We start from the raw sequence: 25,252 nt of genomic DNA on the forward strand, positions 1-25,252 counted from the left end.
TTGAAATAAGAAATGTATTATTACTTCTGTACATGTATACATATATATATATATATATATATATTTATTTATTTATGTATGTATTGATGATTAATCTTACCTTGCATTTTCACATGTACAATATTTCTTTTCCAAAGTTTGTTTGTATTTTCTACCATTGCAGAAAATTATTTTTTGATGTTAATGTGAATATAGTTCAGTTTTATTTAGTAGTTGCTTTTATTTTATGATAATTAAATGAAAAGTTTTTAAATTTGTCATGGAAAGGTGTGCATACACAGCTGGTTAAAACATTTGCATCTGTTGATGCTAAATGATCTCATTTCAAACTAATGGAAAATTCAGAAGCATAAATAAATGGTGTAGCTTTTTTATTTACGTGTTAAGACATTTTTTCTGTTGTAAATATTATATTACTGTGTAACTAAATTTGAAAAACCTTCATTTGTTATTTACGCTATATTAACTATGCATCATTTTTAGGAGTTTGGCTTGTTTGTTTTATAATTTTAAGTGATCTAATAATTATCATTTGTTTGTAATTTCCTTTAAATTATGAGGGAGAAGATTATAAGAGGTAATTTTTTTTACCAAACTTCATTTAAAGTAATGTTATGACTTAAATATAAGTGTCTATGAATTTCAGCAAAAATTATTGAACAGTTTTTTATTTTTTTACTTTTTATGTATGGTTGTGCAATTCTCCATTCTTTCACTAGGGTATTAATCATTGAATTTCAGATTATTTTAGGATCATTTATCGTAATCTTTTTTACCCTCAAAGCTACTATAAGTATTTACAGTCTGCTTCCACCATTTATCTACTTGCCAGTTAATGCACCCTGAATTATCCTACAGTTTGTTTGAACTTGATCTGTCATGTTATTTAATATATCCATGTGTTTGCCTCGATGAAGAAACTCCGTTTAGCAGTATTGCTTAAGGGAAGGTAAAATGGAGGGATCTAATTGATAATTTGAGTAAATTGTGGAAGTTGTTAATTTATTATTAATTGTTATGGAAATAATCGAATCTGATGGTGAATTGTTTTTTCTTTTTTTTAAGATATATACCTAAAATCTCTTCTAAAAGGTAACCATTAAGAAAATTTAATTATATGAATGATATTGGATTTTAAAATATCTGTTTCTATTCCAAATATTCTAATTGGTATCATTGTTTTAATACCTATGCCATCCTATAATGTACTACATGTTTCTGAGATTGGGAAATTTACTTAAAGGGCAGATCTAGCATTTTCATAAAAAAGTAAGGGAATAATTTGTGTAAAAAAAAGTATTATTTAGTATATATGTAAGTTTGTAGCAGAAGATTCCATTTAATAACTTTGAATTTCTAGATCCAACTTTTAAATCTAGTAATATAATTTTTATTTGTCATAAATTTGAAGGTAAGATAGATATAAATTTTTTATTTTATTTAATTTACATTAATTAAAATATACTAATCTAGTTTATAGCTTTATTTTTTTATAGTTTTGGAATCGGTAAGCAATACTTTCTCAGACATTAAATTTAAGTCACCAGAAATTTTGAGAAAAAGTAATATTTTTTATACCTCAGTTTTTTATAAAATTCCATTTTAAAAACAATTTCAAGCAGTTAGGAGAATTGCAAAGCTATCAAAATTATATTAAATAACTTATAAGACAAATTGTCTTATAATATATAAGACAGATAGTTAAACATTTTTATAATTTATTATATTATATTCAGATTTTATCAGTGTTGATTTTTATTTTCTAATCTTGCCTTATTACACTTCTGCAATTGGATAATTTTACAATTTTACCCACTTATTTTACTGTTATTGTTATTATTTTAAATATATTTTGTTTCTGTAACTAATGATTTTGTTTTGTTTAATTTGGTTGTGTATATGTATGTGCTTGCACACATACATGTATATGGACTAATGTTTATTCATAGATTGTTTTGTATTGCAATCATTTTGTTTTGCTCTGAAATGATCAATTTGGTTGATAATATCAACGAAAATCACTCATTAAATTGATTTAAATGTTAATTTGTGACAAATTGATTTTGTTTCAGTGCAAATGCCGAGTCCAGTGCGTTTGCGTGACCTGATTCGACAAATAAGAGCTGCTAGAACAGCGGCTGAAGAACGAGCAGTCATTAATAAAGAATGTGCAACAATACGTTCAACATTTCGTGAAGAAGATAGTGTGTGGAGATGTAGAAATATAGCAAAACTTCTTTATATTCATATGCTAGGGTGAGAATTTTGTTATTATTTATAGTATTATCATTCTGTAGATTTTATTTGATTATTTATTGTTAAAAAGTTTGTTACTAAAACCAAAAATCCTTATCATATTTTCTTTTATAAGTTTCCTTCGGTTAAGTCTTTTAATTGTTATCCTTCTGTTTGGCACAATGATCGTTTATTTTTCATCAGTTACACTGTCTTCTTTAACACTTTGGACCCTGCAAGATTTTATTATGCATTTTCATGAGGGCCTGGGGATTCAGTATTCGCTTACTCTCCAGGGACTGGACATATTTAACATGCATGTCTGCTGTGGCCTGGGGGCTTTTAACATTTTCTGGGAGCTTACAACAAACAAAGTAAAAATACATCACTTACATTTTTGTATTCTGTTTGAAGCTGGTTTCTTCGTTTTTAATTTGATGGTACTCCCTTTTGTAATTGTTTAAATAAATTTTAAAGTATGGTATTACCAATCAACCACTGAATCTCAATGAAAAAAATTTTTTTGGAACTTTGACACTGTTTATATTTCTTTGAAACTCGAACTTGGAACTTGAAACTATTGCATTTCTAAAATCTACTTTTAACACTAATTACATTACATAACTATAATTAAATCAACTTATATACATTATTCATTACAAAATCCAACAAAAAATTTGGAAATATTGTAATTAACAATATTTCGCACGCATGTGAAATACTTCAAAGCATTTTGGAACGCACAAACCAACTTTACAATCTTTGCACCACCACCACCACCTGGTATCATTTCTTTTTCTTTTCCCATCTTGTTGTTTAGTTTTATCTGAGCAAACTTTACAATAATGTGGTTTCTCCTTTTTTTGGGTAGGAGGAATTTTTGTAAGAAAGTGCTGAGCCGATGTTCAATGTAAACTGGTTGAAGTTGTCGGTTCATCTTGTGTCATTTCTCTGGCTTTAAAAAGTAACTGTGCCAATAACAGTTATTAAACTCGATCAAATTTATGTTCTGCTATGTTCTTGTTTTGTATATTACAGAACCATTAACTACAGCCATCGTAAAAATATGGACGAATAGCTTCTTCCACCATTTTAGTTTTTCTGTGAAGTGGGTAGTAACTGATAAGCTGGTCTGCTCTGTCTACTCCTGCTTTACAGTAATTATAATCCAGTATAGTATCTGGCTTTTAAATCTCTGTTTGATCCTTTTTATTTCTAACGGTTACCTTAGAAGTTGTTGCCATATGTTGAGTTGACAGCGAGAGTACATCACAACTAGATTTCCATTTGCTGGCCAATAAATGTTTGTTTCTTCAGAAAAATATTTCTCTTTTCTTCAGTTTTTTAATTTTAAAACTACTCAGTATACCTCTGTGATTTGCTGTGGCTGTACCCAAAGTTGAAAAGTTTTGGACTAGTGTAAAATCTGTCCATGAAAACCAATGACCTTTACCAAAATAATTATTATATTAATCATTGGAAAATAGAATTGTCAGCATTACCACTACTTCCAGTATAAATGTCAGCATTTAAAACATATCCTGTTGCAGAGTCACACAAAATAAACAATTTTAGTTCATACTTATTAGGTTTATTCTTCATATATATGTATATATGTACACACACACACCCTAAAATGAGTTCTACCATGAAAAGGTCAAATGCCCTCATCACCAGTGAGGTTGGCATTAGGCTTGAAACTTTGATGACAACTCTGCATGAAGAAATGGTCGTACTTTATGTAATGGGTCATGATCATTGTGGTTATGGACTTTGTTAAATTGTTGTTTAAATGTAGCATGTACAAGATACTGGTAAAGTGGTTACGGCTCATAACCGAACTTGCTAAACTGCTTCCAGTAAAGGGATCTGCTGACTAGTAACTTTTGATTTTAGGCAACTTCACTAAACACTTGTGTGCATAATAGAAAAATTTTATAAATTTCACTTAGTTTAACCCAGACCATTTATTCCACATGGATTTTTTTTTCAGACTAACAGACCTTTTAATTTGTTAATTCTATTTATTGTGTACCTGTTGTTTTTTTTTTCACTAAATGAAACATTTCTTGATTAAAAAAAAAGACAGAAAAACAGTCAAACTCTGAACAATTGTAATCTAGTGGAGCTACAACACCAATAGTTTCTTCAAAAATAGGCCAAAATGAAAATTATGAAACACGAGAGTTTATAATGTGAGTAATGACAAGGTTTATTAATAGATCTTATTTTGAAGTTGCATGTATACGGTTTAGATGTCTAGAACTAAGTTATAAAAAATGTAAAAACGTAATTTGTAATAAAATGCACTCCTCAAAATTTATAAAATTCACAATGAAAACTCAGTAAATACTGAACTGTCTGATGTACCAGCAGTAACATTGTAATCCGGTCGTCACTGTCATCAATTTCTGATCCACTATTTAATTGTGTGAATATATCCAGAACTTCCAACATTTGCCCACCTCTTGTACTAGGCTGATCCGACATTTCAGGTAAATAAAAATTGTTTATAAAAAACTATAACTGTATAAAATAATTTGTAAGTAAAATAAACACAATCACGGACACTAAAACCAAAACGCAGAACAGCAACACACAATGACTGAGACATACTTACAAATAAACGAATGACCACATGGGAAATGAAATCGTAGGACTACAGCGCACTATGTAATAACTAAAAGCCTTTTATAACCTCCATGTAGCCTGCCACCTAACAGAAATGAGCAAACCCATTTAAACTGAAGAGAAACATGTATCTGTTTCTAATACGGGTGTTGAGCAGAAGCACCCTTAGTCAGTACCCATAAAAGGTACAGGCATCAGCAAACTTGATCATATAAAGAACATTTATGTCATATTGGAATCGGCCAAACCAACTAAATTAAAAAGTCGTATGCAGTACAGGGTTCGGGTCGAAAGTGTTAACCTTTTTTTGTATTAACAACTTTACATGATATGATGTATTATTTGAAATTTTCTTTTTTTATGATTACTAGTAATGTAACAAGTATTACTAATTATAATAATGGTTACAAAGGAAAATGTTTTTGATTAAAAGAGTTATAAACCAAATTGTAGAAAAAACTGAGTTTTATATTTCATTAATCTGCTATATTCTTTTCTGTTAGTTGCAGTTTAAATCTCTATATAATATATTATCTCTATAAGTTTTGGAAAATAATTCAGATTTAGCAATTTTATACAAGAAAATTATATTTATTACTTAATTTATTGTAGTTTTTATATGACAATGCATACTCAATATTCAGTAAATTTGTTTAATTTATTATAAAGTATTTTTTAAGAATAAATTTTTATACATTGTTAAAGCTTCAAAAAATGTCATTGCCAGTTTAAAAAGTTTGTCAGACAAAAAAGGAAAAACTATTTTCCCACTTAATAAAGATGAATATGTAATTTTACATTGAATGTTTTATCATATTTTCTGTATGTATATTATTCATCTATTTTATTGTATCTGTAATTCTTACTATAACCCATAATGTTGTTATATTATCTTCTGATGTGTTTTATTTGTAATATTTGGGTACGTACATAGTTTCATAATTTTAATTAAATACAGAATGATAAAAGGATTCTAAAAGAAAGAAAAATTAATGAACTAATTGGCTTGTACATTTTTCTTTTCCACATTTTAATTCCATTAATCTGAATTCTGATACTCTACATTTGAAGTAATCCACTTACTGGATTCGATAAAAAGATGGCAAAATATTTAAAAATTTTACAGCCGATTGATTACATTTGTTGCAATTATAAAAATAAGAAATAATACTTACGTTGAAAATAAAGAAATCATCATATAATTTATCGTTGTAAACATTTAACAGTGCTGCATAATATTTTACCTTCTAAAACCTGATTGTATTTATGGGAATAGGTAAAAAAATAGCATGAGTTTTGTAGGTAATGTTGAAATCAACTATACTTTCAAAATTTAAACTTTAGTGGTAATTTTTGGTGTGATTTATTTAAAAATTTTATTTTTATTACAGGTATCCAGCTCATTTTGGCCAACTGGAGTGCCTCAAGTTGATAGCATCGCCACGATTTACAGATAAAAGAATCGGTTACCTTGGCGCTATGTTACTATTAGATGAACGGCAAGATGTACATTTACTTATCACAAATTGTCTTAAAAAGTTAGTTAACTTTGATTATTTTTATTATCAATTTGTCTTAATATTATACAAATTTCTTTTAATTTAGTTAGTTGTGAAAAATGACAGAATTATTACTATATATTAGTAACATTTCTTTTTAGCAAAATCTTCTCATTTATGGAGGAAATTGTCTTCTAATTCTAAAAAAAATTCTAATTTTAATCTTGATATGACAAGTAATTTCATGGCAGCCAGTATAAATTTTAGGAAAAAAATGTAATTAAGTAAAACCATAACAATTATTATAAGTACTGAATACTGGATGATTTTTTCCCCATGAATTTTCATTTCAGTGTTTGGATGGGTCTTAACAACATTGTTTAGCCACCTTTAAAAATTCCTTATCCAGAATTTTTTTTTTTTGGCATAACATACTTATGCCTAAATCTGCTTTTATTTTAATTGTATATGCTTTTTTTTGTGATTTTTGTAATGGAAGGTTTAAAAAAATGTTATTCTGTGTGCCCAACAAGTCAGGATGTGCAGCTAATGTAATACAATGAATGAAGCAAATGTGTGTAGCATTCGCAAGATGTTTGCAGGGTATGAAAGCAACATTTTTTTTTACAAAAACAAAAATCATTTTGTGGATAAAATAATTGGAAAATAATGAAATAGATGTTGCTCTTTTGTTATACCATAAAAGATTTATAAAACTATTTTTATCACGGGAAGCATAAATAGTAAATGCTTAGGAATTATCAGAAAAGTGTTTTTATTGAGTGTTTCACCCAAACTGATGTCTAGGGTATAAAAATTTTGTTGAAAGAGAGAGTACATTTGATAGTTATCATTAAACAGAATCATAATTATTAAACAGTACCTTCAGATTTTGAAACAAAACTTTGTAAGTAATTTATCAACACAAAAGTAATATACTTTTAAAAATCATCCCTATGCTAGTTTGGTAATGACATGGTCACCTAATTATATAGTTCTGGAGAAGATAGAACTATCCTGTTCTACCAAAGTGGTTTAATTTTTTTTTTTTACTCAGTTCCTTTACCTTGATAACTTCTTTCTTAATATCAGTTTGAATACAGGTCTGACCCAGCAAGAATTTCCATGCTAAAGATGCCAGCACCTCTAGATCCAGTGCATCCCATCCTCTGGAGTCAGTGCATTGTTTTTGGTTGAGAGGGAGTATCTGCCTGTAAACCAACTTAAAGCCTTTTTCTGTTCAGTGGCTGAAGTGCTTACTGAGTAAAATTGGACCTAAAGTTGGTGATGAAAAGAAAGAAAGTTGTATCGATGTAACAAAAACTTGAGGTAAGGGAGGAACAGTAAAGAAGGTAGCTGATGACTTTGGTGTTAGATGGGTAACAGTAGGAGACTGGAAAAGGAAACAAAAATATGAAAATGGTGTGCATCAAGATTTATGGAGGGTGCATTAACCCCTTAACGATTCTTAATTTTAGTCGAAAATGATATTATGCCCTTTTGTTTTCACTAAACCTTTGTTATTTTGCCCATTTTTTTTTTTACATATTTTTTATCTATGCAATGAAATATGACAAAAAACTAATTTAAGAATCTATATATTTACTTTTCTTATCATGCAATGTAAAAAATTATATTTAAGAGTTTGATTATATCACTATCATTTACACATGATGAACAGGCCATTTTGTACTATCATTTACGTTACCTAATTGTCATATCAGCAATATTGTAAAACACTAGTTCAAATAATAACACAAAGATCATTTACTTACTTAAAAAATTATTTAAGTTTTTTTTGTTTTTTTTGTCTTCAGTCATTTGACTGGTTTGATGCAGCTCTCCAAGATTCCCTATCTAGTGCTAGTCGTTTCATTTCAGAATACCCTCTACATCCTACATCCCTAACAATTTGTTTTACATATTCCAAACGTGGCCTGCCTACACAATTTTTTCCTTCTACCTGTCCTTCCAATATTAAAGCGACTATTCCAGGATGCCTTATTATGTGGCCTATAAGTGTGTCTCTTCTTTTAACTATATTTTTCCAAATGCTTCTTTCTTCATGTATTTGCCGCAATACCTCTTCATTTGTCACTTTATCCACCCATCTGATTTTTAACATTCTCCTATAGCACCACATTTCAAAAGCTTCTGATCTTTTCTTCTCAGATACTCCGATTGTCCAAGTTTCACTTCCATATAAAGCGACACTCCAAACATACACTTTCAAAAATCTTTTCCTGACTTTTAAATCTTTTTCCTAATATTTCTTACTGAAGGCTCGTTTAGCTTGTGCTATTCGGCCTTTTATATCGCTCCTGCTTTGTCCATCTTTAGTAATTCTTGTTCCCAAATAACAAAATTCTTCTACCTCCATAATCTTTTCTCCTCCTATTTTCACATTCAGTGGTCCATCTTTGTTATTTCTACTACATTTCATTACTTTTGTTTTGTTCTTGTTTATTTTCATGCTATAGTTCTTGCGTAGGACTCCATCTAAATCCTTCATTGTTTCTTCTAAATCCTTTTTACTCTCGGCTAGAATTACTATATCATCAGCAAATCGTAGCATCTTTATCTTTTCACCTTGTACTGTTACTCCGAATCTAAATTGTTCTTTAACATCATTAACTGCTAGTTCCATGTAAAGATTAAAAAGTAACGGAGATAGGGAACATCCTTGTCATCAGACTCCCTTTCTTATTACGGCTTCTTTCTTATGTTCTTCAATTGTTACTGTTGCTGTTTGGTTCCTGTACATGTTAGCAATTGTTCTTCTATCTCTATTTGAACCCTCATTTTTTTAAAATGCTGAACATTTTATTTAAGTTAGGTTATAGTAAACAACTCTGTTATTTCTTATTTACATATCACATTCACAGATACACAGTTGGAAATAAAAATATGACTGAAGATTAACAGTAAAAGAAAACAATAATACAAAGCAATAATAAAACTAACACAAACACAACTTAAGGAATAATAAAAACAATAAAAAATTGTATGGCAACAGCTGTTCAGAAGAATTCAAAACAAGACATAAAATAGAGAACCAATGTGCTACTAATGCTTCACCATTAGAGTAATGGAACTTTGTTGTCAATAAAACTTTTCTGTCAAAAACAGAATAAAACAGGTCAGTTCATAATGATGAATTATCTCATCAAGGGTAATTTTTATCAAGGAAGTTAGTTAATGACGAGTTAACCTGTCAAAAACCAGTAAGGGGTTAAAAGAAAGAAAAACTATGAAAAAGTGAGTGAATCTCTGTATGTTTGGTTTATACAGTTCAAGGACAAAGGTGTGTTTTACAGCAAAACCCGTTGCATTTTCATAATGAATTCAGTGAAGGAAATCAGATTTCACAGCAAGTGTCAGTTGGAAGAAACGTTATGGTTTCAATCATTATGTGTCTGTAGTGAAAAATGTATCATCGAATTTTGAAGAAATGGAAGCATTCAAGAAAATATTTCAGGAATAAAGGTTGAGTTTTAGCATGCAGCAATGCTACAGCAAACCTCAAAATGGACCTTGTAATGATTGGAAAGTCCCAAAATCCTAGAGCCTTTAAAACAGTTTCAAAAACAGTATTCGTGCAAAATACTACAGTCAGAAAAGCACGTGGATGAGCAGTGAAATTTTCAAATTATGGTTCTGTAAGGAATTCATTCCTTAAATAGAGAAGTTTTTGAAAGAAAATAATTTGCCCAGAAAAGCTGTTTTGTTGCTAGATAATGCTCCAATGCACCCTGATGCAGAGGAGCTCCAAGATTATAATATAAGGCATTTCCCCTTTCTGTTTCTCAATGTAGTAACCACCACCAACCTATGGATCAGGGAGTTTTGGAAGTGAAAGGAACTATCGCAGGAACCTACTGTCCACAGCAATATAAGAAATTGAAGAAGGACAAGACATAACTGAAAAATTAAAACACATCAATGTAAAAAATGTGTCTTATTGGGTTGAATGGACTTGGGCTGATGTAAGGGCTACAATAGCCATTTCATGGAAGAAACTGCTAGGCGATGAAAGTATGAAAACAGAAAGCACAAGATGAAACTGAAGAAACTATTCTACCTTTAGAGCAACGTATCCCTGGATATGAGGATGCATCTGTGCAAGAAATCGAAAGTTGGATGAGAGATAATGATTAGTAATAAATAACTGATGAAGAAATTATCACTCGTGTCAATTGCGATGACAATGAAATTGAAGATCAAGATTAGGTACCAACTATTGAGCCTCACATTTCACACAGTGATGGAGTTTAGAAACTGCAATTAAATATATTAAGTAACAAGAAAAGCTATAGGAATCAACATAATGATGCTGCAAAGATAGCAAGACTTGTCAGTGAAGAAATGACACTCTTCTGGAAAGCAGACTGCACTCAAAACTTTCTTCATAGGACTGAACTTTTGAAGTAATGTACGTGCTGTATTAACTTCAGACAATTCTGCAACTGAAATTTCATTTTTTTTTGGTTAATTTTTCCTGTTTTATATTAAAACATGATTAAGTTCGTAATGTGTAAAATTATAATGTAGTTTGATGTTTAATAGGCTTTTTCTTAACACCTCCCTATTATCCGACATTTTCGCTTATCTGATGTTCTGCTGGTTCATTTATGTTGGATAAGTGAGACTTTACTGTATTACTTATTATACATAGTTTTGAAAACTTTGTTCAATGAAAAACTTTATTTTAATGTAAAAATTCAGTTGTAAATGAAACTGGTGGATCGCTTAAAGAATTAATAAATGAGTTAATGATAAATGCAGATCAGGCGATATAGGAATGTAAAGAAAATATTATGTTGTTGGTTGTAATTATATAAGTGTACCATTTGAAATACCCTGTTTTTATTTAACTATATTTCCCAAAATACTACATATATTGACTGAAACAAAAATTAAGTTAAAGCCTGTCTTATTAAGTTAACAAAAAAATCACATTTCATCACATCACTTCTACATGTGCTCCACCAGTCACATGAAGAATATCCAGCCGATATCTTGTCATGTTTGTTGAAGCATTTCTGGTGTGACTGTTGAAATGCCATTTTGAACGCTCTCACATAGTTCCTGGGTGTTTGCTTTTTTGTCACATACACCCTGTCTTTGACATAACCCTGGATTAATAATAAGTCGAGAGTGGTTATATCTGGCGATCTAGGTGGTCAGAGAATTGAACCACGTCTCTCAATCCACCTACCTGGAAATGTCTCATCCAGTCTTTCACTCTTCTCAAGGAGCCAGTGCGGGGAGCTCTTTTTTGCTGGCTGGGGATATATCAAAGACAGTGTGTATATGACAAAAGAAGCAGACATCCAGGAGCTGCATGAGAGCATTTGGAATGCCATTTCACCCATCACACCAGAAATACTTCAATGAACATGGCAAGAAATCACTTATCGGCTGGATATTCTTACCGTGACTGGTGCGGCACGTGTGAAAGTGATGTGATGTAATGTGATTTTTTGTTATAACTTAATAAGACAGGCTTTAATTTAATTTTTGTTTCTTGTTGATATGTATAATATTGGAAGAAATAGTTAAACAAAAATGAGGCATTTTAAATGGGACACCTTTATATCATAATAATTGTAGCATATTTGAGTAAAATAGTGATCAGATAATACAAGCATAATCTTGAGTGAGTCTTCATGATTATAGGTTTACAACTACTTTATGCATACATTAAATCATTGGCATTTTACTTATGAAAACAGTATGAGCAATACTTACTTGCTCTTACACAGATTGTCAAAATGGAATGCATTTGCAAATCTTGAAAAAAGATTAAAAGATATAAAGTAATCTAATAATTTCTGAAATTCTCTCTTTTTTTTGTGGGAAGACAGTGACACAAATAGGTTCAGTGAAACTATTTGTTTCAGAAGATAGAAGCATAAAAGGTTCTTCAGAAAACAAGAGTGAATCTGATTAAAATTAAAGCTATTTTGTATAAATGAGAATACAAGTTAAAAACTTAAATTTTGTCTGTATTACTTTTTAATATGTATATAAAAAAAATCGTTACATTGTGCGATTACCACCTGAAATTGTTTCTGTTAAAGTTTATTAAGATCTGTTGTATATATTTTTTTTGTTTCTTCTAATGATTGGCATTTATGTATAGTAGATTAACTGTGTGTAAAATGTAAATAAGTAAATATATATAAAATGATTTCCCTGCCCATCAGTTCTGACTTGGTATGTTTAATTAAGGATACTAATTATTTATATTTTGAATAAAATAACAATTCATTTAAAATAAATTAATTTAATGTCCTAAATGATATTGAAATCTATAACCTGACATAATAGACATAATCTAATGTTCCCTGTTTGTGGAAAACGAATGAACGTTGAGTTTCAGCAAGTGTGTGAGATTTCAAAGGACTTTGGATCACCTAGATTATTCCTAGGTATTAACTCAGGGATTTTTAGAAGTTCATTGTTGCAAAACAGCTCTAGTGCAAGAGAAGAAAGTGAAGATTGTTAAAGAGAGATTTCAACCATTGGTGAATATATATGTATATATATATATATATATATATATATATATATATATATATAGGATGTACAACTTAAAAGAGACTCCGTCACTTAGTTTAGTCTATAAATAATAGTTTATTGGCAAAGTTTTACATAATAATATCTTACAAAAGTTGTTTAAAATGATGTTCATTCACTTCTATGCACTTGCCAACACAGACCATGTTCCTGGTTACTTTTGTTAGCTGTACCCTGTCTGTTTCCTGAATGGCATTGGTAATATTTGTCTTCCAATTCCTGCTGGTCATGTGGATTGCTTCTATAAACAATTTCTTTAAACAACCCCACAAAAAGAAGTCTGGATTAGTTAGATCAAGGGATCTTGGTGGCCACAATCCTTTAAAAATGATATTCCCACCAAAAAAATCCTGTAGCATCTCCATCGTAGAGTGAGCTATATGGCAAGTGGTGCTGTCCTGTTGCAACCAACAGTCACACTCATCCTCTTGCAGTAAGGCATGATCTGTTGGATAATTTCTTGGTCGACGGTAGCATCCACAGTTTTTTCTTCAAAAAACAAAAGTCCTATTAGTCATCACCGTGAAACCGCACACCATATGCCTGTTTTTGTGGGTGCAGGGAAGATTCAGAGAAAATGTGCAAATTTTCAGTACCCCATGTCCAGTAGTTCTGACTGTTAACATAGCCACCAAGGTGAAACCACATTTCATCAGTGAAAAACACTTTATCTAAAATGCCAGTGTTACATTTAATGAAGTTCTTGATCCATTGACATAGTGAATTCTTTTTGCATAATCAACATTAGTTAGCTCATGGAAAACCTGCATTCAATATGGATAACATTTCAGCATTCTCCTCACTGTAGTGTGGGCTGAACTTAATGTTTTTTTGCCAGCTTAATCTTCACAATGATTTTGGAGAGATCTTGTAACTGCCTCTTTAATGTCCTGTACAAACTGTGTCATTAAAATTGACCTATTGGGCAACATTTCTGGTCCAACACCTGTTTCACAAAATATTTTTAACCGACTTCTGAATAACACTTTTCTCTGGTGGTGCTTCCTTTTCAAATTTTTCCCTGAACTTTCACCAACACCCAACATAAGATTTTATCTCTAAATAAGTTTTCATCACGAATACATTTTCTTCAACAGTTAACTACATTTTAACAAACAAAAATACACAGTTATGCAACCTTGTTCAAAAGCCAATGCTCAACACCGACTGACAATACTCAAACATGCAGGCAATAAACAGTTCTCTCCACTCTAGCTCCAGTCTTACAAACAGCTTCCACATTATTTTTATGATGTGCATTTAGTATAAACTACTGAGTGATGGAGCCTCTTAAGTTGAAAACCCTGTATTAAACAAGTTGCAGGTGTCACCAGAGAGATATGAAATCACTTCCTAAATAGCCTGAATTATTTAACATATTGTATTGAAAGTGTAGAAGATTCTAGAATTTGATTATACTGTCTCGCAACAGTCTTTAAGCTCAGTTTCAGTTTGAAAATTGCTGAGATGGTGTAACCAACTTAACCTCCACCGATGTAAGCATACATTGTAAGCATGTAAGCATGTAAGCATACGATGTGACATTGACATTCATATGCAATTGAAAGTAATCTTACCTTTAGATTTAAGTTGGTGATTGTTAATGGAATATCTTCCATTTTCCTTACTAATAAGTCATGTGAAAGGAGTAGATTGGGTCTTGAAATGTAATTTTTTAATTTAATAATAGTAGAAAAATAAATAAAATATAATTGTTTAAATTAATTTGTCAGTTTATGAAGATATACCATAATGAAAATGAAGGTTTGCCTTGTTTAGATTTCAGATAATATCCAATTTTATACATGTATACAAAAAACTTGGTAGAATTATTTATGTCTAGTAGAAATTACCTCTGTTTTGAGTAAACTATAATTTTAATAAACTGTTTAGTCAACTGGATTTTATTATTTTTAAAGCATTTTATTATTTCTTTTAATTGCAGTGACTTAAATAGTTCTACACAATTCGTAGTCGGATTAGCATTATGTACATTAGGAGCAATTGCATCACCAGAAATGTCTCGAGATCTCGCTTCAGAGGTTGAGCGATTAATGAAATCTCCTAATGGTTATGTTCGAAAGAAAGCAGCATTATGTGCATTTCGTATTGTCCTGAAAGTGCCAGAACTTATGGAAATATTTCTTCCAGCAACTCGATCTTTGCTTTCTGAAAAAAATCATGGTGCGTATTTGTTTTTTAATTTTTTTTTTTTGATTTACGATTTTCTTCATAAAAAGTAAAATTATGTACTTTTAAACAAGCTATATAAACACAGAGTTTTGTGAAGATCTTAATTAAGCTGAAATAACGTAAGGTCAAGGTAGAATTTATTCTCCCTTTAGAAGCTTGTATTTTTAGGTAGTTATTATTAATTTAATTAGTAGATCCAGTGCTTGCAAACAGCACAAACATGAATTTAATGTAAAATGGCTTATGTATGTTGCCTTTTTTCTTTATTCGTGTATTATGAAATATATTGCACTACTGCTATTAATTGTGAATATGTCCATTTAGGATTTCATCATTGATAAAACTATAATTATCATGAATTTAATTTATAATGTTAATTACCTCGATTAAAAAACTCTAGAGCCATGTTTAAATAAGAACTGCTTTTGAACTCTTATCAAAAAAATTATAACGAGAGCACATAGGACTTAATCCTTGAAGAATCCATCCTGGCTGCTGTGATTCCCACCAGCAATGTATTTGACAGAAGTAACTAAAAGATGGTTTCTGGTCAAAGCGTAGCATCCAATTAGCGGCCATATTTTAACATTTAGTACAGCAAGTTGGCGAGAAGGAGAAATGCGGTCATTAGTAAAAACAATTCTTGAGAACAAAAGCTGCGTGGCAGATATAAGAGTTACGTCCTCACTGCTTAACAAAGAATTGTTAATCCATGTTTGTGCAAACAATAGCTAATATTTCCCAGAACACCTATTTGACTCACATAGTTAATTAGTATCAAATTTGGCCACCATTGTTGTTAAAAATGTTACATTTACTGGTACAGTACTTGCTTACTGTGTGTGTTTGTTTCACAATTTGCAGTCAACAGCTGGAGTTCAACATAATTTTTGTAGAAAGTACAGTAGGGAGCCTCTTAGTAGGTGTACAATTAACTCTTGGCACCAAACCTCATTGAGATAGGTTATTCTGTTAAATATACAAAATCACCAGGGTGCCCATGCATCCCTGAAGCTGCTGTGGAACAACTCAGAGAAAGCGTTGCACATACTCCAAAGAAATCAACTTGCTTGAAATGAGACTGGCAATCCACAAACAACTGTTTTGTGCGTATTACGTAAACGATTGCACTAGAAGCCATACAAACTATTCATGGTTCAACACATTATATAAGATGACAAAAATTGCTTGACTGCAGCTTTGTGTGAAAATGATGGATAGAATTGCAGACAATACATTTTTAGACAATGTAGTTTTTAGTGATAAGTCAGTGTTTTACATCATTGGCAAGGTGAACACCCATAACTGCCGATTATGGGGTAGTGAAAACTCTCATGAAACTTTGCAGCACGCACATTTGTGATAGTCAATCTTTTTTTATGCTGTAAGCAAACAGACTGTACGGCTCATTCTTCTTCCAGGAGGCAACTGTAAATGGTATTGATGTGCTTCAAAATTTTGTAATTCTTCAGTCAGGTGATGATGATGATTATGATCAAGATGGACACCATTACTATCAGCAGGATGCGGCACCATCTCACTACCCTACCACCTAGAATCTGAGATTTTCTTTGTACTCAATTCCCAGGTCCGGTGGATTGGGCGTGAAGGTGTAATTGCATAGCCACCTTGCTCCCCAGATTGCAAGGTACATAGTGCATAGTTCATGCACTAGCTATGAACCATGCAGTGGATGCCCGTCTGAAGTGACTACGCCAGAGATGATAGAAAAACTGTATAAAATCATTTTGGCAGATCAATAAGTGACAGTGAACAAATTGGCAGAGTCTGTAAGCATGTCAACAGAACGTTGCACAATATTTTGCATGAACATTTGGGCATGAACAAGCTGTGCGCTAGATGGGTGCCATGTTTGCTCACACTCGACCAAAAACATGCCTAAAATAGATTCAGCACAATTCAGAGAAATTTTTACATTGGTCTGTAATGGTTGATGAGACTTGGGAGTCTAGTTCATCACTGTTGTTTAGTCTTGGGAGTGTAGTGATGAACTGCACTCCCAAGACAAAACAGCATTCAAAACATTGTGTTGAAAAAGTTATGGCAACTGTTTTTTGTTTTGGGATGTGCATGGAATAATTTTCATTGATTATCTTAAGAAGGGTGAAATAATAAATGTTGAACATTATGTGATCCTATTGCAGCATCTCAACAATAAAATTAAGGAAAAATTACTGCATTTGGCCCAAAAAACTGCTTTTCTATCAAGACAATGCCTAGCTCATACTTCAATCATTGCATTGGCAAAAATCAATGAATTACAGTTCAAATTGCTCCCAACACTCTCCATATTCACCTCATGGCTTCCAGTGACAACTATCACTTGTTCTCTAACCTGAAAAAATTGCTTGGATGGAAGAGGTTTTCAATTAATAACAAGGTTATTGCTGCCATAAATGGTTGTATTGGAGGCAGTTGCAGCCAATCGTGTTGCACTTCTTAAAAAATAAAAATTTTAAAAACTTGAAAATAGTTTTTAGAAATTTATGTGAAGAGTACTTTCAAGCCTAAATTGAGTAAGTATCTCGTTTAGTCGGAAATAGGAAAAATTTGCAATCATTGTTCAAATCTTTTTTTACCTTTCATCGTTTTCAAGGTCGAATTTCAAAAGATTTATTTATGCTTTTCCTAATAATAATCACCTGTAAAAGTAACTGATTTCAGTATCATATGGTATTAATAACATATTTATAATACATGTTAAGTTTACACATATATCAGCATTGCATTTATATTACAGGTGTACTTATTACTGGAGTCACTCTAATTACAGAGATGTGTGAAAACAGTGTAGATACTTTGCAGCATTTCAAAAAGGTAACTGATGTTTTTATATTTGGCTTATAAGGAATTTAGAATTTATTTTTGTGAAGGGTTTTAAAAATATTTTATGGTTGATATGTTTTTATTTTGCTATTAATTCATTTCAAATTGCAGTTAAGTTAATTATATTTTTCACTGATTTCACATGTAAGGAACTATGATTTATATTTATTTTAAATGAGTGCGTTATATTAGTTTACTAGTATAACTATTTCATTATAAGTAAATTACATTTGTCTTTTGTAAGTTACTATGTGTTCATTTTATGTCTATTTGGTTTTTAACAAATGATAAATTTTTTTTTTATTACACTATATGTGTGTATTTGGTCTGTTCAATAAATAAGAGACCTGATAGTGCTTACTTGGGAAAAGTCTTTTACTGTCAAAGTTCCCCTTCTTTCTATTGATGCACTTATCCTAATGGTATTTCCACTTAAGGAAGCAATTGTAAGAAGTTTCGGTTAGATTACCTTGAAATTTGTAAATTTCTTTTAATCTCTTCAATTATGTCAAATCTTAGCTCTTTTACTTTGCTGATTTCAGTTTTGGATAAAAAAAAACTACAGATTGTTTTTTAATAACCTGGTCAGAAGACTATTCATATTCAGGCTTTGAAAAAATCCCGCTTTTTCCATAAAACTTGCGATTTAATGTTTCTGAATTTACATGTGTTTTGTCTGTGTGGAGCAGCTGAGACTTGTCTTGCCAAAGCTTAGGCAAGCTATTTTGTTATATTTACTTGACATTTTTTTAAAACTCCAAGGTTGTAATTTCAGCCTATTCTTTGTCTTTCAGGATAAAAATTCATTGTGAATGAGACTGTTATTGATAAAAAATTGTCAAGATAAGCTTTACATTTTGTTACACTTAACACAGATTTTTTTCAGTTGTTTGCAAAAACTGAGTTTTTGTTTTGATATCATATCAGTAAAACCGTTTCATCACCAATTACAGTCTTCTTTAAAAATTTCTCATCATTGGCATGATGGAATAGCTTCTGACAGATTGTAACCCAGCAGTTTTTTTATTCTGTGACATCAAGCAGGGCATAAACTTTACTCATATTACAGGTAGGCACTCTAATTTCAGAAATGTGTGAAAACAGTGTAGACACACTGTTTATGTTTACAATGCATCCTCAGTTTTTGTCTTAGAATATCACAACTTGTACTAATTGAAATGTTTTAATCATCTGTACTAGTTAACCACACAATCAAAATAGTTCAAGAATGCATAAGTTCATTAGTTTTCATGATTGTAGATGTTGCGCCCTTCCTGAGCATAGAATCATTATCAACTGATTCGTATTCATTATAAAGTTGTTTAAACTGTTTAATATTCTGTATATGGTTTAAGTAATTTATTACTCTTAAGTTTGCTTTAATAAATTATTTGTATCTATAAATAGTTTCTTATATATCACTCAAATGTTACTATTTACCTTATGCAAATTGTTTAATGTAAAATTAAAAAAAAAACATTAATAACAATTTACGTCAATAATCACACTTATGAATTGCATAACAAAAAGCTCTAAACAGCTCTAGATTTTTTTTAGAGCTTCTGTTTCACACAGTAGTATAGCCATTTGTTAGGTAATTTTTTTTTTTTGCCTTCGGGATCACCATTAGGTATTGCTTCAGAGGATGAGATTAAATGACAAATTTTGTAGCGTGTGAAATGCCATGCCTGACTGGAATTTCAACCCAGGACATCTGAATGAAAGGTTGAGATACTACCACTTGCATCACGGAGGCCAGAAAATTCCCCATTGGCATGCAATTGAAAGAGTTTTGGTAACGTTTTAGCAGTTATCTGCTAAAAAACTGTTTCTTAACTGTTTTTAAGTTTTTTTGTTTTTTATATATTGATGACATATCATGATGAACTTTATTATTCCTAGTCGTGAGAGGAAAAAGTTTTATTCTGAAGAAAATTTCAAAGATCTTTCACATCAATCTATTTTCACATCTGGAAAAAATATAAATCCGTGGCAGACTTATAAACTTTCTCCTGTTGTTATTTTTCATTAAATGGGTATTGCTTGATATTGTTAATTTTGGAATTTCCAAATCATCTGACTTATTAATGGAAGTCAGAATTGCTGTTAGACATTTAGACATGCTTCGTAACTTGAATTGATATTTCATTTTCAGATTTACTTCAGTGAGGTTAATACTTTTTGAATACTTTATCTAAATCCTCTTTAATGCTCTTTTTTGTTTAATCCTTCTGTTTCTAAATATCAGATCTGGGGTCTCGATTCCGTTACCTTCATGTTTCCACACATTCTCATTTCATCTTTCATTTCACAGCTCTCTGTTACTTCCATATTATTTCCTTCTCCATGTATGCTTTATATATAAATCATTCTAGCTTTTCTCTCAACCTAGTCCTCTCTTGTTTCAACTTCTAGAGTTTTGATTCTCTTAATCTTATTTACTATTCTAGCAATTAATTTTTGTCAATTTAAACTATCTTTTCTGTGAAAAGGGTTTTGAGTTTATAAAAATTATATTTTGAGTTCATTTACTAAATTATATCTTTTGATTGATATCTCACATGATTTAGTACCACCAATGATCACATCATTGTACGTGTAGTCTTGATCTTTTCCAGTAAAAGATTCAAATTCTCTTCCTTTGTTTTTACAGAATTTTTTACTAGTTTTTATAACAGTTACTGCTACTTACACAGCTTTATATTTTAGTTTTTCATTTCATTCTGTAATTACCTTCTAGAACTTTATTTCCATCTTGAATTATTAATGTATCATCTAAGCATAAAAGTATCTGGATCATTGTAATTGTCTCTTTCTTCAATTTTTTTTATTACAGTTCTCTGTCATTCTTTCAGAAATTTTATGTTCTGTATTATAAAATATAAAAAGTAATGGGCTCAAGCTGTATTGCCTTTGATTCCCTATCTCATACCAAATGGTTTTTGACATTTTCCCCATTAAACAGTATTCTTTATTTTGCTCCTGATAAACTGTACTAATATTCTGTATTACCTTACTTGATACCTGCTTTTTCTGAAATATTTCAAAATCTTTCCAAACATCAAATCAAGGGCTGCTTTTAAATCCAGATGGATAAGGCATTAACATTCACCCTCTCTATCGCTTTTCTCTTATTTATGTAATTATAAAGATAAATAATAATATGTGTAATCTGCTAAAAGTGCGTAAGACTTTTCTTTTCATGAAATAAAAAGAGTTTAATTATGTTCTAAGCAGGTTATGTAGCACTTTAGTTTTCACTTTTTGGGAGGTCTTTTTTTGTAACCTTTATTCAGCATTTTGTTTTTCCAATTTAAATTGTGTTAATAAAATTCAAGTATAATTATTCAAAAAAGAATCTTTTCTTTGCCCAGCCTTGTTTTCCTTTCAGTGTTAGTGTTTTGTCAATCATACTTTTTCTGTAGGTCATGTTCTGTTTGAGATATATAGTTTGTCAAATGTGCTCTTTTCAAGAAATTTGTTATACTGGTGAGATGAGATTGATGACGATGATAAAATGATTATTGTGAAGTTAAGCTTTATCATGCAGGCTATAAATTTGATTTTAGATCATCAAAATAAATATATCCATGATTGTATCTCACATCCACTAAAAAAGCTGATATAGTGGTCCCTTTCCCCCTCCCAGAAAATAAAGCATTAATAAATAACAGTTGGTTATGATGCCTTTATGCATGTTTCAGACCTCTGAGGGTAATAAAAAGTTAATCATATTAACATTTAATTGTATTTTCTGAATAAGAATAATGTGAAAGGAGATTCATTTAAGATTTTTATTGATTTCTTTACCTTTATGTACAATTTTATTAGTTATGTGCATTTTAGATAATCATTAGAAATATTTTTGTTTTATCAGTTATATTTTAATTTATTTTTTATTAAATTTTATTATTATAGCTCAGTGTTTCTCAACCTGTGGGTTGTGCTCCCTCCAGGGGGGGCGTAATAACAATAAATGGGGGCACGAGCCTATCAAAAAGAAAATATTATTAAAAATTTGTATTAATTTACTGAAAGGAAAGCAAAACAAAATGCATTCTGACATAATAAATAATAAAATACACATTTACACTGATATAATACACTTATAAATAGGATTGTATTAAAATACATTGTGCAATACTGATGCAATCAATGTTACATATATAACTTATCAATATTAAATTAAAATCAAGTTTAGTAATTTTTAGCGACTCCCTTTTGCCGTGTAGAGCAAAGTTTTTCAAAGGAAGGTTTAGTATTAGAGGTAGACACTCTCAGTTCTTTTTCTATATTAAGCTGAGATATATATTTTGTCTTCAAAGCAGCTACTGCTGAAAATTTGGTTTTGCAAACATAGGATGTTGAAAATGGTAGTAGTATACGAAATGCTCTTGTTTTCAGTGCAGAAAACTCATCATCCTCCCCTTCCCAAAATTCAGATAGTGATGTATTACTTATTGTCTTTTTATTTCACCACTTGCTGTGAACTCTATGAAGATTCTTCTTCAGCAGTTGAGAGCCCTTCGGGAGCATTTTGAAATGGATCCCTAACCCGCTCATAACTTGCTACCAAGTTGTTATCAGCAAGAAAATACTTTTTAAAATTCTTTGTCAGCATGGCTAAGTGATTTTCAATCGTTACATGTTGTTTTTTAACCTTATAAGTTTTAACACATTCATCTGCATTTGCAAACATTTCTAAGTGTTTTTGCTTTAAATTTCCGTTCCACAATACCAGTTTTTTCTACTAAAAGCATTTATGCTTTTAGTAGAAAAAACTGGTAAAACTGATAAAGTAAACTTTATCTTCCGTGTCCAACATATGTGTATTTGCTCCTTGTAGTTGAAGATTAAAGGTATTTAATTTCTCGAATATGTTGACCAAGTAGTTTGATCCCATCATAAATAAACCATTTCAAAACTTCTCGGCTTTCGGTTGATTTTCCTCTTCTTGAAAAATGGTGATTTCATCTCAATTCATGAACATGTTAAAAAATGTTCCATGTGATAACCATCTTGCCTTGCAATAAACTAGTAATGCTGAATGTACTGCACCCATGTCTTTACAAAGTGCAGAAAAGATTTGTGACTTTAGGGGTCTCATTTTTATATAATTTACTACAGTTACAACTATCATTAGCACAATATTCAGACCAGGACTCATTTCTTTGGAAGCCAGAGCTTCTCTGTGGATCATGCACTGTGTACAGGCACACTGTGGAGATTTTTGTTTTGCAAGTGCTTGTATTCTTTGGAATCTTTCAGACGTTGAACAAGCACCATTGGTGCATAATCCAATGCAATTTTTCCACTCTATGTTTGCCTCGTTTATAAAATCATTTAAGACAGCAAATAATGCAAGTGCTGTTGCTTTGACTTCTATTGGTTTGCAGAAAAGTAGTTCTTCTACTGCTGACATACCATCACAAAATCAAACATAGGCAATGAAATGAGCATCTTTATTGGTATTTGTTGCCTCATCAAGATGAATTGAAATAAATTTGTTACACAACTTCCTGAAAACCTGATGTTGTACATCTTTAGCTATATCACCAATTTGACTGGCAATAGTATCATTTTATAGAGGTATGGACTGCAATTGTTTGGCAAAATTATCTCCAAACATATTTTGTAAAACCTCAATTGCAGCTGGCAAAATAAGCTCTTCACCAAATGGTGTGACGCTTTTTACATCTGGCTATTTTATATGAAACTTTGTAAGAGGTAAGTAAAACTTTTTCATTCAAAGTTTTTTTTAAAATTGATGTTTGGTTTTCATATGATTTTAATTTTAATTTGAAGAATTTTTGGAATTTGTTAACGTACTTACTATGAAGCATTTCCAAATGTTGTTTAAGTTTATTAGGTTTCATGCTGTCTGCTGCCAAAAGTTTTGAGCAAATGACACACAGGAGCCTTTCTTTTTCATTTACTTCAATACTGGTAAACCCAAAATTTAAGTATTCTTGAGAATATTTTCTTGATTTTATTTTCGGAACCACCAACAGTAAAATGCTCATTTATGTCCACTTAAAAATTTATCTATGATTCTGTATAAATTTACTAAGTGAATATTTAATACTGTGAATCGCAATTAACACGCATATTACAACATACACATTCACAATAGATTTGATAACTATAGAAGGATCAACTTGACTAAGACTGGCTGGAATCGAACAAGGTACAGCATTTGTACACGTTTGTGCAGACATTCCAGGATGTTCGAGACATCAGAACTTCTCACAAAGCCACAAGAATGTCTGATATGGTGGATGTAAGACAGAGAACAATAGAGAGGCATCAATTCTAATTTGTCAATGCAGAGAGCGGTATTATCAAATATCATTAAATTTACTTGGTAATTTGTAAGGTTTGTAATTAAGGTCTTAGTGCAACTTTAGTGTCAAGATACTCAAAATACATTATTATTGTATACATTGTTATTGTTTAAGAACGGGTGCAGAATGAGAATTATGATGGAAAATTGGGTTGCAAATACTGAAAGGTTGAGAAACGCTGTCTAAGCTTACTATTTATTTACTTTGTTAAGTTAAAAACTGATTTTCTTACCTTTATTAATGTAAATCTGTTAGATATTTATAGTACAATTTATGTTAATATATTTTTTGTTTTTTATGGCTTTGTGTTAAGCACATGTATCATTAAAAATAATTGGTGACATAGTTTTTTCTTTTTTTTGTGTAAGCACACTTGTTACATATTACTGTGTATTATACATAAAAAAAATATAAACACATTTATGTATACAAAAAATTAGAAAATATTTGCCGTAAATATGTAATTGAAGATTATTATGGCAATTATCTTCTGTGTTTTTTAATACTGTGACACGTATATGCAATTAATTGATGTATTCACTTTGTGTATTTTTCATTTATTTTATTGTTTTTTTCCTGTTTTTAATGAACTTTGTAACAGTTTTATCTGTTATGTAGTTATTTATGAATCTGTTTCACATCTCTTATTATAAAAGAGTTTGATGCTGGTGTTATAAACTTTATTTCTGGGTTGTATTTTGTTTTCAATTTTGAACATATATTTGGATTAATAATAATAATAATAATATTACATTACGCGTATTATGTAGTTGTTTCAAAATTATTTTACATTTATAGGTCTAATTTCCATTATTATTTCATTAGTATGAAATAAGTTCGTTGAGAGTGCTTTACTGCAAATATTTTGTAAATACAAAGACATAATTGGTTCACACTTACATACTCTTCAGTGCTAGGATT

At 30.6% G+C, this 25,252-nt stretch overlaps 1 protein-coding gene across 5 annotated transcripts in view; it reads left to right on the forward strand.

Annotated features, from left to right (window-relative positions):
* Positions 1-25,252, forward strand: part of AP-1gamma (adaptor protein complex 1, gamma subunit) — a 158,270-nt gene that overhangs the window by 55,322 nt on the left and 77,696 nt on the right. For all 5 annotated transcript variants that reach the window (XM_075364566.1, XM_075364565.1, XM_075364568.1 and 2 more), the window contains 4 exons: positions 2,073-2,256; positions 6,258-6,404; positions 14,893-15,131; positions 17,902-17,978. In XM_075364566.1, coding sequence (XP_075220681.1) covers positions 2,073-2,256; positions 6,258-6,404; positions 14,893-15,131; positions 17,902-17,978 — 647 coding nt within the window. The remainder of the gene's footprint in view (positions 1-2,072; positions 2,257-6,257; positions 6,405-14,892; positions 15,132-17,901; positions 17,979-25,252) is intronic.

This window comes from Lycorma delicatula, chromosome 4 (genome assembly GCF_047948215.1).
Source record: "Lycorma delicatula isolate Av1 chromosome 4, ASM4794821v1, whole genome shotgun sequence".
NCBI classification, from domain to species: domain Eukaryota; kingdom Metazoa; phylum Arthropoda; class Insecta; order Hemiptera; family Fulgoridae; genus Lycorma; species Lycorma delicatula.